General features: G+C 51.5%; 2 protein-coding genes across 3 annotated transcripts; one reads left to right on the top strand and one right to left on the bottom strand.

The window, feature by feature from the left end:
• Positions 1-4632: 4632 nt before the first annotated feature.
• Positions 4633-7393, bottom strand: LOC137755581 (cytochrome c oxidase assembly factor 8). The gene is made up of 3 exons (XM_068531781.1): positions 7388-7393; positions 5143-5340; positions 4633-4893 (listed from the first exon to the last, which is right to left on the bottom strand). The coding sequence occupies exons 1-3, from the start codon at positions 7391-7393 to the stop codon at positions 4633-4635; spliced, it is 465 nt and encodes a 154-aa protein (XP_068387882.1).
• Positions 7394-9052: 1659 nt separating this feature from the next.
• LOC137755208 (asialoglycoprotein receptor 1) lies at positions 9053-12620 on the top strand. 2 transcript variants are annotated; one of them, XM_068531242.1, is made up of 9 exons: positions 9053-9220; positions 9486-9569; positions 10874-10990; positions 11118-11213; positions 11285-11356; positions 11569-11655; positions 11759-11910; positions 11986-12092; positions 12205-12620. In XM_068531242.1, the coding sequence occupies exons 2-9, from the start codon at positions 9503-9505 to the stop codon at positions 12365-12367; spliced, it is 861 nt and encodes a 286-aa protein (XP_068387343.1). In that variant the 5' UTR covers positions 9053-9220; positions 9486-9502; the 3' UTR covers positions 12368-12620. The 2 variants fall into 2 exon arrangements, with proteins under 2 accessions (XP_068387343.1, XP_068387342.1); XM_068531241.1 differs by lacking the exons at positions 9053-9220; positions 9486-9569 and having other exon boundaries at positions 10179-10990.
• The last annotated feature ends 3506 nt before the right edge of the window (positions 12621-16126 follow it).

Raw genomic sequence — 16126 nt, 5'->3', positions numbered from 1 at the left:
CAACTGCAGCATAGATGAGCCATTGCTGGCACCAGCTGGGGGATCCCACCTACCCCTTTCTCTCTCTCATTCAGGGACCCCAGAGAGGAAGGCTGAGGTGGGGTGGTTAAGTCCTGAACTGTGCAAAAGGGCAATTTTGTAGCCACCCCTGCCAAAGTTGAGAGTTGGATGGAAAAGACCAACCCCCAGGGGCAGTGTTGAGGGGTGCTGCCCTGGCCCGACCAGATCCAAGGCTAGAGGCGGAGATCCCCAGAGGTGTGGCCCTTAAAGCAAGGGGTCCTCTCTGGATCGCCCTGCTGGTTTTTGAGCAGCACTCTATCTAGCACAGGCCAGTCCTGGGGGTGGGGCGCGGGGGTGGGGGGGGGTCTGCCTTTCAGGAAACGTCCCAGGTGATTCTGATGTCTCGCTGGATGGAGAAGCACCGCCTTTTCCAATAACCCTTCTTTTAGCTTGATTCTGCGTAGGAGCAAATGGTTTGAGGCTGTGCTCACATTCTCTGCCATCGGCTGAAGGGAGAAAGCTGTGAGCTGACGAAGGTGTGTGCAGGTAACCCGTCTGCATCTAAGGGGTTAAGGAGAGTTCACCGAGAAGGGGTAAAATCCCCTAGTTCTGCATGCGTTATGTTTTAGGTTACAACACTAATACACGTACCTTACAAAACTGCAAATAAATATAGAAATACACGTGGTTAAAAAAGAGTTCCTTCCCCATCTCATTCCATGTACTCCTCAGAGGGAAGCATGTTAGCAGTTTGGGATGTAGTCTTCCAAATCTATAAAGAGCTGTTTCCTGGCCCTTTAGGGAGACCACATGTGCTTGAGTGGTAGGCGCGCTGGGTTCCCACACAGACTGGAGTTCAAAGCCTGACCCTCTTTTTTTTTTTTCCCCGCTTTTATTTATTTTTAAATTTATTATTATTTTTAAAAAGCCTGGCTCCTCTTCACCCCCCCTCTATTTTTTTCAGCAAATACTAATTTGGATCTTCCTTGGTGCCAGGCAGTGTTTGAAATGCTGGGAACACAGTGTCCCTGCCCTCAGGGAACTTGGCGGGGGGGGGGGGGGGTCTACCCAGTGGGGACAGAGTAGCAAGTAAAGGAATGCAGGGAATTTAAGGTAATGATGGTGCTAATGAGGGAAGAAAGTGACCACTGGGTGTCCTTGCTAGTTTAGACGGGGTGGTCAGGGAGGCTTCTTCTTGGAGCGACCTTTGAGTTGAGACCTGAACTGTGATGAGGCATGGGGTGGGGGAGTGCGTCAGGTAGAGAGAGGATGCAAAGTAGGAAGAAGCTTGTAATGTTGGTGGACAGAAAGAGGTCACAGAGTAGAGCAGGGTCAGGGGAGGGAGGTAAGTAGGATATGGGTCAGAGGACTCAGCAAGGCCTGAGGCCTTCACGTGGATTTTATAAACGCCAGGAAGAGTCCTGCGGGAGGGCTGTAAGAGGGGCACGGCTGGCTGCCGTGGGTCCTGGTGAAGAAGGTATGGTCGAGGGCAGCAGAGAGCCAGGGAGGAGGTGGTCGTGAGGTCAGGGTGAGAGGCATGGCGTCACTGCAACTGGCCAAAGAGCTTAACTCCTCTGACCCTGTTTCCCTGGCTGTTAAATGGGAAGAGTAACTACTTTGTTGGATTCTTGTGAGGAATAAAGGGAAAATAACACGTAAAGCCATTGGCACGCTGCCTGGCACACGTTAGGATGTGGTAATGGTTATTGCTCCTGGCCTCTTGATCTGTTCTCTGTTACTGGGTAAACTTGAAAGTTAAATAAAACTTGGAAACCTTTGGAGTTTTACAATTTTCTAAAATTTTCACCCTCTAAAAGTAGGAGAGAGGAGGAGAGAGGGTCCTGGGTCACAGGATCCTGGCTGTCCCAGCACAAAAGACAGTGGGGTTGGGGAGGACGGAGCCAGGACGGGGTGCGCCTATGGGAGACGGGGCGCTGCGGCCCCTCCACACAGGCAAGTTCTCGCCCAGCCCCAGGGAGGGGATGTTGAAGCCCCTGGGTGGGTTTATCAGTTCACATCTGAAACTTGCGTGCAGTGGCTGTCGCCCCCTTCCTGCTCAGAGCCCCCTCTTTCTCCACCGCTGCTCCTGGCTCTGAGCCCTCCAGCCCTAGTGCAGCTCCCTAACCTCCCCTGTCTCATCTCCACCCAAGCCCAAGTCAGCCTCGGCTAGATTTGGGGAACCGCAGGTCACCCTCTTTGGAAAGTCAGCACAGAGCCTTTTCTGCGCCCCTCTGCCCATTTGTTGTCACCTCTTCTGCTGGATCTGCTGGGTACATGATTCTGCAGCCCACAGGGTGCTGAGAGGCACGAGGTGGAATCCCAACCCTCTGGGTCTGGGGCCCACTCCAAACACGAGGTCAAAAGCGCTCTGAGGGAGAGGTGTGAGCAGGTGTGGGCTCAGGACGCAGGTCTCCTCCATAGAAGGGGAGGGGGCTGTCTTAACTCAGACAACACGCCAGGGCCCCAGTTCTGCCCCGGGGAAGTTGCTCACCACCCTCTGGGATCTGGGGAGAGATCTCCTCTGCTATCCTGACCCACCTTCCCCCTGTCCCCTCATGCAGAGGCCCTGGAGGTAACTCAACTCTTGGCTGTGCTGCTAGTGATAATAATAAGAATAAAAATAGGTAGTATGCACAGAGCACTTGGTATGTGCCAGGCACTGTGCTAAGGGCTTTCCACTCATTATCTTATTTAACCTTGACATAACTCTGAGATGGGCATTAAACCCACTTTCTAGATAAGGTGAACTCAGGTCTGTCTGATAGCAGCCTTTAGGTTCTTTCTGCTTCACTAGTTTTCCACCCCCTTAACATCCTTCTTGGGGACCTCTGGCCATCGGCATCCTTCCTTCTCAGCGTCCACCTGCCCCCTTTCCCCACCAGCCCCTCCTCCATCCCCCAACAGCCCAGGCCCCACCTCCACCTGCCAGAAAAGCACTTCCCTCTTCCTGACTCACCCCGATAGGAGGCCCAGACCCCTTTCTCCTTGACCACCTTTAATCTGGCACTTGGGGTCCCCAGAGCTGTCCCTGAAGGTCACCCCGCCTTCCTGGGGCTCTCTCTTCTGCTTCCCCCACAGGGGGGGAACTCCATCCTGGGCTGCTTTCTTTCCACTGTGGCCTCATCACAGGGTAGCACCCAAGACCCTGCCTTCAGTGTAACCAGAAATCTCTGTGGTCTCCAGGAGCCTTCTGGACCCTGGTCAGGTGCACTGCCGTCCTTGCCCCCATCCCCCCCTTCGCTCTGTGTTCAGCAGCCACCAGGTCAGCTCCATTCTTCTGCGAAGTTCTGCCCCTGTGACCTTCCCTCTCTGGCCTCAAGCCTCACACTTTCTTACTGAGACCAACTCAGCAGCCTCCTGACAGAGCTCCCTGCCTCTCAGGGACCCACCTTTGACCCAGCACCCACCCCGAGGCCAGGCCATTGTTCACCTTACAGCTCTGACCTCACCACTGCCCTGCCTGCAACTCTTCATGGGCCCCTGTAGTCAGTCTTTAACTTGGCTGTTCAGGTGCCAACATCAGTACAGTGTTTTTGGTTGTGTGTCCCCGGTGCATATTCACTCATCTAATAATTCTATACATCTTGTGGCAGCCAGCCTTCAAGATGGCCCCTGATTATTCTCACCCCCTGGTATTCACACTCTCGTGTGGTTCCTTTCCACACTGGGGAGCCACCAGGATGCTGTGGAGATGATGAAGTGTTACTTCTGAGGCTAGGTCATAGAAGAAATTGCAGCCTCCACCTTGTGCTCTCCGATCATCTGCTCTGGGGGAAGCCAGCCGCCATGTTGCAAGGACACTCAAGCAGCCCTGTGGAGGGGCCCATGTGGTGAGGAGCTGAGACCTCCTGCCGACAGCCAGCACTAACTTGCCAGTCTTGTGAGTGAGTCACCTTGGAAGCTGATCCTCCGGTCTCGGTCAGGTCTTCAAATGACTGTAGCATGGACATACATCCTGACTGCACTCTCATGAGAGACTCTGAGCCACAACAAACCCGCCAAGCTGCACCCAGATTCCTGACCCTCAGAAACTGAGCGAGATGATAAATATTCCTTGTTTTCAATTGCTCAGCTTTGGAGTGATCATTTTACAGCAATAGATCACTAACGCGCATTTACCACTGTACAAGTCTATTATGTACATGATAAAACACATCCCCAAGTAGAAATCTAAAGAAATGGGATAAAAATATATATAAAGTGTTTTGTTTTGTTTTTTGTTTTTGTTTTTTGTTTTTGCCACGCCACACAGCTTGAGGGACTTTAGTTCCCCACCGGGGATTGAACCCGGGCCCTAAGCAGTGAAAGCCCAGAGTCCTAACCACTGGACCGCCAGGGGATTCCCTAAATAAAGTTCTAATGTTTTCTTGCCACACCCTCTTTTTTTTTTCTTTCCCCCACAGTGCTTGGGTTTTATTTAACATCACTTCCGTGACCAAGAGCCAGCTTGGAATCCACAGTCAGGACAGAGCCAGGACATGGGCCACAGCGCACCAGGACCCGCGTCCTCCCAGCCTGCCCTGCACTCGCAGGTTTTAGAGCCCTTGTAAAATGAGCTCCTATAAGCAGCTGCTTCTCGTGGAAACTCAGACGCCAGTGGGTGGGTCAGGGTGGGCGGGTCAGGGTGGGCTCCTAATTGCTGGTCTTCTTTTGTTTCAGTCTAAGCTTGTTCCAAATCCTCTCCAGGGCCACTTTTCCCATGAAGAAGGTGATGGCCAAATTACGCTTGCACCAGTCCCTGTTACAATACATGTGCTTCCGAAAATTTTTACTTAAAAATTCCTTGTAAAAGTCAGCCATTTCTTCTGCATTCAGTGTTGCTTTTTGACCCGATTCAGCTCTCAGTTCCAGGCCTTTGGCTTTTAGTCTTGAGTCAATAAATTCTTCTTTTTCCTAAAAGAAGATAGCTATCAGGGCTTCCCTGGTGGCGCAGTGGTTAAGAATCCACCTGCTAATGCAGGGGACACGGGTTCGAGCCCTGGTCCGGGAAGATCCCACATTAAAAAAAAAAAAAAAAAAAAAGAAGACAGCTATCAGAACTCCCTTTCTTCGTCTTTTTGTTTTTCCTTGGCTAGGACACAGCTCTCAGTGCTCTGGAGAAGTCTGGATGTGGATTTCCTGAGAAGTGGCCCATCTCAAAGCCTTTAGAAAAGTCAAATTCTGGTTTGCCCAGAACTGTTGGTTCCGTTCTTGTGTTTCTTGTCTTAATTCTCTTAACTTTTGTTCCAATGGTGATTCATTTTCAGGGATGTAAAAGTGAACAGGTTGAAGGTTTGAATGTTTATCTGGGGGTCCTATCCAATCATGGCAAGATTTTCTTGGAGGGCAGAATCTCGAGACCTGCTAGTGTTGGAGGGTTTCCTGCAGAGTGGGGGGATGGCCGTGGCTCACCGTGGGGACAAGGACACTGGCAGCAGAAGTTCTGGGAAGCACTCCTTGGCGTGAGCCCTCCCAGAGTCCGCCTCTTGCCACCTTCTTTTTTTTTTTTTTTTTTTATTTATTGATTTATTTATTTTTGGCTGTGTTGGGTCTTCGTTTCTGTGCGAGGGCTTTCTCTAGTTGCGGCAAGCGGGCGCCACTCTTCATCGCGGTGCGCGGGCCTCTCACTATCGCGCCCTCTCTTGTTGCGGAGCACAGGCTCCAGAGGCGCAGGCTCAGTAATTGTGGCTCACGGGCCTAGTCGCTCCGCGGCACGTGGGATCCTCCCAGACCAGGGCTCGAACCCGTGTCCCCTGCATTGGCAGGCAGACTCTCAACCACTGCGCCACCAGGGAAGCCCTCTTGCCACCTTCTTAATGGATGACCTTGTGATCCCCCTGGGGCACATGTCCCCCCAGTTCGGAGACCTCTGTGCTTCTGAATGACATTCAAGATGCCTCACCCCGAGACTCAAGGCCCTCCTCAGGGTGGCCCAAGCTACAACTCTGGACATTTCTCCCACTCTTTCCAGGGTCACCTGCTTATTACAACTGATAAAAATCCTTCCTGTTCTTTCAGGCCAGCGTCACAGACCTCCCGTAGGGAGCCTGGTGGTGGGATTCCCAGGTTTGGAGCCCGGCCTCTCTGAATTGCTCTCTGCATGTGCTCCATATCCCAAGGTGAAGTGTACTCAGAGGGGACAGCGTCGCTTTGCATGAAGAGGCAGAGTTCTAAAAGTGGCCCCCAAGATTCCATACTGTCCTCCCCAGCACCTGAGAACATGCTGAGATATCTCTCTCACAACTGTTATGTTACAGGGAGTGACCATTACCTATGGCCGTACACATTGTACCGGGGGCTGGCTTGTAAATCAGCACCCAGTGTATCGTGTTGTTTGTCTGGCTTTCTTCATAGTGTCTTATCACCTCTGACTCCTGTTCTTAAGTTGTTGTGTATGTCATGTACACAGCTGACCTTAGGACAGGAAGATTCTCCAGGTGAGCCTAATCTAATCCCAAGAGCCCCTTTGAAAGCACAGGGGGAGTCAGAGAGATCTGCATCTCGAGGAAGATTCCAGGCACTGTTGCTGACTTTGCAGATGGAGGGGCCATGCGATGAGGAAGGCAGGTGGCCTCGAGGAACAGAGGGTGGCCCCCAGACGACAGCCAGCAAGGAGATGGGGGCCTCCGTCCTACGGCTGCAAGGAACTGGATTCTGTCAACAACCTGAAGGAGCTTGGGAGCAGATTCTTCTCCTTTGCCTCCAAAAATGAATACAGTCCTGCCAGCACCTTAATCTCAGCTTTGTCAGACCCTGAGCAGAGAAGCCAGCTTGGACTTCTGCCCTACGGAGCTATGAGCTAATAAATGGGTGTCATTTCAAGCCACTAAGTTTGGGGTGCATTGTTACCCTGCAATAGAAAACGAATACACGAGGCTATGTCCCTGAAGACTTTGCATAATTCAAGGCATATATTCTTTTTTGTTTTTTGGCCTCGCTGCGCAGCTTGTGGGTTCCCTGACCAGGGATCGAACCCAGGACCCCTGCTGTGGAAGTGCAGAGTCCTAACCACTGGACCGCCAGGGAAATCCCAAGGTATATATTCTTTTTTAATTTTTTTTATTTTTGGCTGTGTTGGGTCTTCGTTTCTGTGCGAGGGCTTTCTCTAGTTGCGGCAAGCGGGGGCCACTCTTCATCGCGGTGCGCGGGCCTCTCACTGTCGCGGCCTCTCTTGTTGCGGAGCACAGGCTCCAGACGCGCAGGCTCAGTAGTTGTGGCTCACGGGCCTAGTTGCGGCTCACGGGCCTAGTTGCTCCGCGGCATGTGGGATCTTCCCAGACCAGGGCTCGAACCCGTGTCCCCTGCATTGGCAGGCAGATTCTCAACCACTGCGCCACCAGGGAAGCCCCCCAAGGTATATATTCTTAAAGGGATAAATGTAAAGAGTTCTCAGGGTGCATATATCTACCGCCATGTGGCGTTGTTTTGTTTTTAGCTACTTTTTAGTTTCTCAGGATTATCTCTGGTATCGTACAGGTGGCTTGTAAGTCAGCCACCGGGTGTATCATGTTGTTTGTCTGGCTTTCTTCACAGTGTTTTATCACCTCTGACTCTCACCCTAAAGTTGTTGGCTTTGGCGTATTTTTCGGCACTGGTCCAAGGACTGCTCCCTAAGCAATGGGTTGGGAATATGGTTATAGGGTAGAACCAGCTTGCAGGAACATCTTATTCCTGTATAAGATGCAAACAGAAGAATGCACAGATCTTAAGTGTACAGCTATCAGCAGTTTTACAAACTGAACACAGCCTTGCAACTGGCATCCAGTTCAAGAAGTAGAACATTTCCATCGCCCAGAAGTTCCCTTCCAATCACCACTCCTGTAAGGATGACCATTATTCTGACCGAAACATCGTAGGTTTGTTTGCCTGAATAAACCAGATCGTAAGCGATAATACCAGAGTAAGCCAAATTAACAGCCCAACAGTCACCAGAATTACTGGCCACAGTCCCAGTGCATGCAACCAACGTGGGGCTTTTCAAGACACAGACAAAGGAGCATGCAGCCAGGGCTTCTTATTTTACGCAAGGGATGTGTTCCTGAATATCTCATGTGATGTAAACTCTCCTAACTCAGGTCTAGTTTTCTCACTGAAATAACTGTAACCTAGGATTCCCGTGACTTCACATTTGGTACTAAAGCGAGACTTATTAACGTCTTTAACGTCGCCCAATTTCTAATTTAGCATAATTCCAATCCAGACACTCCTCTCTGAACACAACACTCCCTGAACTCTCCATGGGGCTGTGAGGGACCACTTTTAGCATTTCTGGGACCCCGGGGCCCAGCTATGGTGACGGGATGGGACCCTGGTTCTGGGGGCAGCACACAGGTCCTGGAGTCCAGCTGCCCACATCCCGTCCTCCCTCTGCTGTTCCTTGCAGTGTGACCCTGGGTAAGCTCTTACCATTCAGGATCTCGGTTTCCTCATCTGCGAATCGAATAGGGATGTGCTCGGGGGACTAATGAGAGGAGGTAATGAAGGAAAAGCACACAGGAGTCACTGGAGGTTTGTTGGCACCAATCCCAGCTGAGTGGGAAAAGCCTGTCCTCCGGCCTCTCCCCGCACTGCCCCCTACGCAGCTGGGAGGACTTTACTCCCCCGGAGAGCAAAGCCATTCAGCCCCAGGCTGGGGAGTCTGGAGGCTGAGCCCCAGGGAAGCCGGGCCCAGGCTCAGATGCCAGGGTCACAGGCCTGGATTGGGCAAGAGCGGAGATCGGCCCCTCTGATCCCGGTCAGGGATATTTGGAGACACCACCAATTCTGGGAAATTCAGAGGCAGGAAGTGAAAGGGGGGAGGGGCAGAGGGGAAACCGCAAACTGCACCCTGGCCCCTCCTGGCCTGGCCCCCTCCCAAACGGTGCCATGAGTGAGGTGACTGCATACAAGGAATGGGGACAGACCGGGGAGACTCCCCATCCCTGGGAAGAAAAGAAGAGGCAACCCATCCCCCGCTCCCAGCCCCACACCCCCAGAGTTCCAAATCCAGTTCTACCTCTGTTTACGTCCAAAGTCCCGGGCACTGGAGATGCCAGGTTTGGTGTGTTTGGACACATAGACACGCAGACGCACAGACAGGCAGACGCACAGGGCTCAGGGCCCTCATATGGACCCTGCCCCCTCCTCTCCCACCATCCAGGGCTGTCTGCGCACCCTAATCCGCCAGGCTTCAGCCCGTTTCTTAGCCTGGGATCTGCGCAGCATCGAGGGACCCAGGAGTCAACCTTGAGACCTTCAGCAAGTAAAAGGGGAAGAAAGGCTGTGGGAGGGGACTAACTGGGGGGGTGGGGTGGGGGAGGGGATGGAGGGGACCCATGTCAGGAGGGCTTGGGATGGAGTGGGAAAACTGTAGAAGATGGATTTTGGATGTTAGGCCTGGGAGGGAATGGGAGCAAGAAGAAAGGTCTCCGTGCAGCTGCTGATCACCTAGAAAGGGACTGGACCACACACCCCAACTCTGTTCCGCCGTAGCCTCAGCCCTAACCCCAGCCTTGACCTGATCCCAGGTCCAGCCAGCCCTACCATGACAAAGGAGTATCAAGATCTTCAGCATCTGGACAACGAGGAGAATGACCATCAGCACAGAAAAAGTGAGGAGAGGCCTCCCCCCATTTCTGAAAGGCGAGCATTAGGTGGCTCTCGCTCCCTCCACTCAGCTCCTGCTTCTTTCTGTAACCCCGACTCTCCCTGGGTCTGCCCCACTCCCAGGGACACCGCGTCTGAGCCGCCCCTCTTAGGGGAGGTGCAGGGTGTAGGGCTGGATTTCCTTTCCTGGTGACGGCTGCCCCCAGGCTTCTGCGTGACCCTCCTGTCCCTCACCTTGTCACCGACTTCTCAGGACCCTGGGGAGGGGGGCGCCCAGGGGTGTGGGACTAACTGGAAGAAGTTAGGCCTCCTTCTTCTTTCCTCTTTCAACACCCTGTGAGCCTTGGCCAGCTGTGTGAGTGTGTGTGTGTGTGTGAGAGTGCGTGAGTGTGTGTAAGTGTGCGTGTGTGAGTGCATGAGGGTTAGTGTGGGAGTGTGCTGAGTGTGTGTGTGAGTGCGTGAGTGTTAGTGTGGGAGTGTGCTGAGTGTGTGTGTGAGTGCGTGTTAGTGTGTGAGTGTGCTGAGTGTGTGTGAGAGTGCGTGTGTGTGTGAGTGTGTGTAAGTGTGCGTGTGTGAGTGCGCTGAGTGTGCGTGTGTGTGTGAGTGTGCGTGAGTGCATTGGTGCCAGGGATCAGTTTGGTCAAGGGGAAGATTTCTGCGACGGCTCTGAGGGATCTCTGGTTGGGGGAGGATGAGGCTCTCTTACATCAAAAAGCAAGCCCCCTTTCTTTCTCCTGCGAGCAGGGATGTTGCTTCGGCTGAGCCAGGATGAAGTTCTTGGTGGATGGGAGTGGGCAGCGACCTTCGATGGGGGAAGGGACTGACGGCAAAAATGGAGGGGAAGCCCCCATATTCCAGCTCACAGGGACAGGGCTCCCGGGTGGGAGCAACTTGAGGGACCTGAAGTCTGGTTACTCCGCCTCTTTCCCTGCGCGCAGCCAAAGAGGAGTGGGATTCGACGGGAAACCAAGAAATCCACTCCTCTTGCCCCACCTGCAAGGCGGTCCCCCCCGCAACCAGTCTCCTCCAGCTCGCAAACTCCATCCATCCTCCAGGCTGAGTTCTGAGGCTGCAGTGACTCAGCCCGGCCAGCAGGTGTCAGCAAAGGCCCAAGGCCTGGGTAGGGCTCCGGCGGGTCAAAGCTTCGCGCCCCTCCCCACCTCCAGTTGCCTCTGGCTTCTCCGGGCCACCCACCGCCCGAATTTCTTCATCGATAACGTTCCTCCTAGTCGGCTAGAGGAGGCTCAGGCTGCTCTCCTTCTAGGACCCCAGAGCTGCCCCAGGCTCCTGATATCCTCTCCTCTTGCAGGGCCGCCTCCTCCCCACTCACTCTTTCGGCGTCTCTGCTCCGGACCCAGCCTCATCCTGATCTCCGTCGGCCTTAGCCTCCTGCTGCTGGTGGTTGTCTGTGTGATCGGATCCCAGAGTGGGTTCCCCAGGGGTGGGCTGGGAAGGGAGCAATGTTGAGGGTGGGTGGGTAGGGGACGTGCTGGCTGCTGTGATGGTGGACACAACCTCCTAATTTTGTCCTATCCACACCCTCTTCTGCCCAGACTCCAAGCTGCAGGAGGAGCTGCGGGCCCTGAGAGAAACGTTCAGCAACCTCACAGTGAGCACGGAGGCCAAGGTCAAGGCCCTGAGCGTCCAGGGTGAGGAGGGCTGGGGCTGGGGGGGCTGGGAACGTAGGGACACTGGGACACTGAGCAAGTCTCTCCTCTAGGAGGAAATGTGGGCAGAAAGATGAAGTCCCTGGAGTCCCAGCTGGAGAAACAGCAGCAGGACCTGAGTGAAGGTCAGCGAGGGAGCCTGTGTGCGCACAGGCTTCCGCGTGCAGGATACAGGGGTCTCTCAGGCCAAACCAAGGGGCCTTACGGCAGGAGCATCTGTGATCCATCTTCACGCCCCAGCACGCAGATGACAGAGCCTTCCCAGCCCCAGTCTTCATCCTGACTTCCTTGCCCTCCCCCGCTCATTCCCCTCCCCCTCTGCACTCTGTCTCCCCAGATCACTCCAGCTTGCTGCTCCACGTGAAGCACTTTGTGTCTGACCTGCGAAGCCTGAGCTGTCAGATGGCCGTCCTCCAGGGCAACGGTAAGGGGGTGGGTGCTGCCCGGCCCCGCTTTCCTGCCCACTTCCGCTCAGCCCCTCACCCTCCCTCTGCCTGTCCCCGCCCCCCTCCCCACCCCCCCCCCAGGCTCTGAAAGGACCTGCTGCCCCGTGAACTGGGTGGAGCATGAAGGCAGCTGCTACTGGTTCTCTCGCTCGGGGAAGCCCTGGCCCGAGGCTGAGAAGTACTGCCAGCTGGAGGACGCCCACCTGGTGGTGGTGGGCTCCTGGGAGGAGCAGGTGAGGGCCTGGCAGGGCTCGGCTGGGAGGCTGGCAGGTCTAAGGAGAGATCACCAGCCCCTTCTCTCTCCCCAGAAATTTATCCAGCACCACATGGGCCCTGTGAACACCTGGATGGGCCTCACTGACCAAAACGGGCCCTGGAAATGGGTAGACGGGACGGACTATGAGTCGGGCTTCAAGTGAGTGTGTGCGCCCCACCGTCCCAGCCTGGCGGGTCCCAGCGCGCCGGGGGCTGCTCGGCTTGGCTGAGGGTCTGGGCCCCTCGGGCCTGCATCCATCTGGTCTCTTTAGGAACTGGAGACCAGAGCAGCCGGACGACTGGTATGGGCACGGGCTCGGAGGAGGTGAGGACTGTGCCCACTTCACAGATGACGGCCGCTGGAACGATGACGTCTGTCAGAGGCCCTACCGGTGGGTCTGCGAGACACAGCGGGACAGGGACAGCGAAAGCTAGCAGCCTCCTCTCCCCCTAATTTATTTCCTCAATGCCTTTACCTGCCATAGGGCTCCTGGTTTGGGGACCCTCCTATCTGGGGGCTTCTGGATTTTCATCTAAGATTTGGAGGGAAGGGGGAAGGGTGGTGTCTGAGGAATGTAGACTGATGTTTGGAGGGGCGAAGAGATTGAAACCCATGCCACTTTCTGTGGTTTGCAGGTTATTATTGTCAACTTGTTTTTTAGAGTAAAAAGAAGAGAAATATATGAAACATTCTGAGTTGTCTTGTTGTTGGGGATTAGGAATTGGGATTGGGCAGGTTGGCACTAGATAGCCTTGGGCAGGCAGCGGGTCATCCTGAGAGCTGTCTGGGCTTTGGGCCAGGTGGCCTGGATTCCTTATTTACAGGTATGTGAGTTAGGGCAAGTTATTCTGCTCCCTGAGTCTCAGGTGTAAAGCGGCATTGTTACTGGTGTTACTGAACTCAGTTTCGGCTGCTTGTCTCGCAAGAATCCAATACTGAGAGACAAGTGCTGGGTAAAAGGAAGTATAGCTTTACTGAGGAAGCTGGCAATCCTGGGGAGAAGGTGGATTCATGTCCCAAAGAAGCAACTTCCCCTTGCTGATCAGGGCGCACAAGGTTTTAAAGGGGAGTTTCATGGGTACATAGGCAGGGCAGGGGGCTACATGCAGAATAGCACAGTTAACTCTGATAATCACCTTGACGTTGGTCATGCGGAGGTCTGATCAGCATCGTCTTGATTGTTTCAAGTAGAGTTAATCTTCAGTTCCAGGGTCGGTTTGGTCCCATTTCCTTGAGACCAGTTCTTGAATTGTACAAGATGGAGCAGCTTATGTCATGACTACAGCCTGGTCATCGTGCAGTTAACTTTTTCCATTTGGTGGTGGTTTTAGTATCTGCAAAACAACTCAGGAGTGTGCCTCAGACACTATTGCCTATGTCCTTCAGGGAGGAACTAAAGATTCTGTGACTCTATTGTCCTAATCATTAACTTCTTAAGCTTGTTTTTTTGTGACTCAGGGGAGGCTTGGGAGAGTACAGCTTTTTCTTTCTTTTTTTTTTTTTTTTTTACAAACAAGAGACAAGGGACATGGAGGGGCTTTTGTATCTGGGAGGTCCCCGCAGGGTCCTGCTTGGTTTCACTGGGATCATCCTACCTCCAGCAATGCCCCCAGGAACAGAACCACCCCAATGTGAACAGAAGCAGCATCCACAGTTAGGTAACAAATACAACAAATGCAAAGGTGAACCCACAACCCAGAATCACCAACATGGGAGGAAAACCAATACCATGGAAGAGAAAACCACAGCAAATAGAATCCACAACCCAGATGGGAGTTAACAGGACAAACAGATGAAGACTTTATGGACACTTATGGGTTTATCAACCAAAATGGACAAATTAACCCACAGGTAAGACCTCCACTAATTCTAAAAAGGACCAATGCTCTGACCACAACAAAATAAAGTTAGAAATAAACACAAAAGTATAGCCAAAAAAGATCTATCAACATATACATGACTCACCATCTTTCTAGATAACTTGGGTTTAAAAAAAAATAAAAATGAAACAGTCAAGTGGTTTAGAAGTGAACAAGAAGAACACTACATACTGAGATTGTGGGATGGTATAAAGCAGTTCCCCAGAGGAAAAGTATATAGCCTTAAGCACATTTATTAAAGAAAATAGGAAGGGACTTCCCTGGTGGCACAGTGGTTAAGAATCCACCTGCCAATGCAGCGGACACGGGTTCGATGCCTGGTCCTGGAAGATCCCACATGCCGCGGAGCAACTAAGCCCGTGTGCCACAACTACTGAGCCTGCGCTCTAGAGCCTGTGAGCCACAACTACTGAGCCCGTGTGCCACAACTACTGAAGCCTGCGCGCCTAGAGCTGGTGCTCCAAAACAAGAGAAGCCGCCGCAATGAGACGCCCGCGCACCGCAATGAAGAGTAGCCCCCGCTAGCCGCAACTAGAGAAAGCCCACGTGCAGCAACAAAGACCCGACACAACCAAAAATAAATAAATTAATTTTTAAAAAAAATAGGAAAGGCTGAATGGAAATAAGCTTATTTTTAACATAAGACATTTGAAAAAAGCAAAACTTAATGCACTAGAAAATAAAAATGTAGATATCATCAGTAAAAACGAAATCTGATTCTTAGAAAAGGTAAATAACAAACAAATATGAAGGAGAATAAAGGAAACACAGGTACATGATTTTAGAAAGGAAAAAGGTTACAGAAGAACAGATATAGAGGATATAATTATGTAACACTGTCTGAAACAGCAGAATACAGACAGTTTCTCCTACCATTGTTGTAATTTTTAGGTTAATCCCTTAGAAACAGAGCTTTTAACTTCCAAATTTATAAAGGGGAAAAATGAAGAAAAAACATCTAAAGGGTGGCAGGAAAGGAGAGAAAAACAGAACAGGTAGATAAGAAAAAATAAAGTGTTAGTTATGAATCCAAATATGTTGATGATTATATTAAATACAAAAGACTAAATAATCTATCATCTATCTATCTATCTATCTATCTCTTTATTTATTTATTTTGGCTGCACCGTGCGGCTTGCGGGAATCTTAGTTCCCTCACCAGGGATTGAACCTCGGGTCACTACAGTGAAAGCACCAAGTCCTAACCACTGGACTGCCAGGGAATTCCCTAAATTATGTTTTTAAAAGACATGAACTTACAGACAGAATAAAAGGTAAAGTCCAACCACATGCCCAAGAGACACATCTAAAGAGAGAGGGTGAAAGCGAAAATATGAAAAAGATATATTAGGAAAATTCTAACCAAATAATTATCTTATTTTAAAAAATTAATTAATTTATTTGGTTGTGCCGGGTCTTAGTTGCGGCATGCATGTGGGATCTAGTTCCCTGACCAGGGATCGAACCCAGGACACCTGCATTGGGAGCGTGGAGTCTTAACCACTGGACCACCAGGGAAGTCCCCAAATAATTTTCTTATAAAGTACACTTTATAACAAAAATTATTATTCGAGATAAAGAGGGTCGGTTCCTAATGATAAAAGGTTTAGTTCAACAGGAAGATACACCAGTGTTAAATATATGTGCACAGAATAACATGGCCACAAAATACATGAAATAAAAAATCTGGAAGTACAAAAAGAATAGACAAATCTATATTCATAGTAGGAGATTGTAATGCACCTCTGTTGGTAATTGATATATCAAGCAGACCGAAAAATCACTAAGTATACAGATGTTTTGAGTGCCAGGTTGAAGTATAATGATCCAATGGACACATTTAGTATAGTGCACTCAACAGCTACAGAATACTCATTCTTTTCAAGTATACTGGTACATTTTTTAAAAAATTGAGCAAATACTGGGCCATAAGGCAAGTTTTTTTTTTAATAAATTTATTTATTTTATTTATTTTTATTTTTGGCTGTGTTGGGTCTTCATTGCTGCACGCGGGCTTTCTCTAGTTGCGGCGAGCAGGGGATACTCTTCATTGCGGCGCGCAGGCTTCTCACTGCGGTGGCTTCTCTTGTTGAGGAGCACGGGCTCTAGGCACGCAGGCTTCAGCAGTTGTGGCACGCAGGCTCAGTAGCTGTGGCGCACGGGCTTAGTTGCTCCGCGGCAAGTGGGATCTTCCCGGACCAGGGCTCAAACCCGTGTCCCCTGCATTGGCAGGCGGATTCTTAACCACTGTGCCACCAGGGAAGTCCTCCCGTGGATAATATCTTAATGCCCCTAAATGACTCACCGTCTGGA

Source organism: Eschrichtius robustus, chromosome 20, assembly GCF_028021215.1.
Source record: "Eschrichtius robustus isolate mEscRob2 chromosome 20, mEscRob2.pri, whole genome shotgun sequence".
Lineage (NCBI taxonomy): Eukaryota > Metazoa > Chordata > Mammalia > Artiodactyla > Eschrichtiidae > Eschrichtius > Eschrichtius robustus.
This window is presented reverse-complemented; position numbering and strand designations above follow the sequence as displayed.

Coding starts and splice junctions, on each gene's coding strand:
- LOC137755581 (XM_068531781.1), bottom strand. Junction 4,894..5,142: donor AGAATTTGACTTTTCTAAAG/GCTTTGAGATGG, acceptor ATCTTCTTTTAG/GAAAAAGAAGAATTTATTGA.
- LOC137755208 (XM_068531241.1), top strand. CDS start 10,333: ATGAAGTTCTTGGTGGATGGGAGTGGGCAGCGACCTTCGATGGGGGAA. Junction 11,357..11,568: donor GCAGCAGGACCTGAGTGAAG/GTCAGCGAGGGA, acceptor CTGTCTCCCCAG/ATCACTCCAGCTTGCTGCTC. Junction 11,911..11,985: donor TGGGCTCCTGGGAGGAGCAG/GTGAGGGCCTGG, acceptor CTCTCTCCCCAG/AAATTTATCCAGCACCACAT.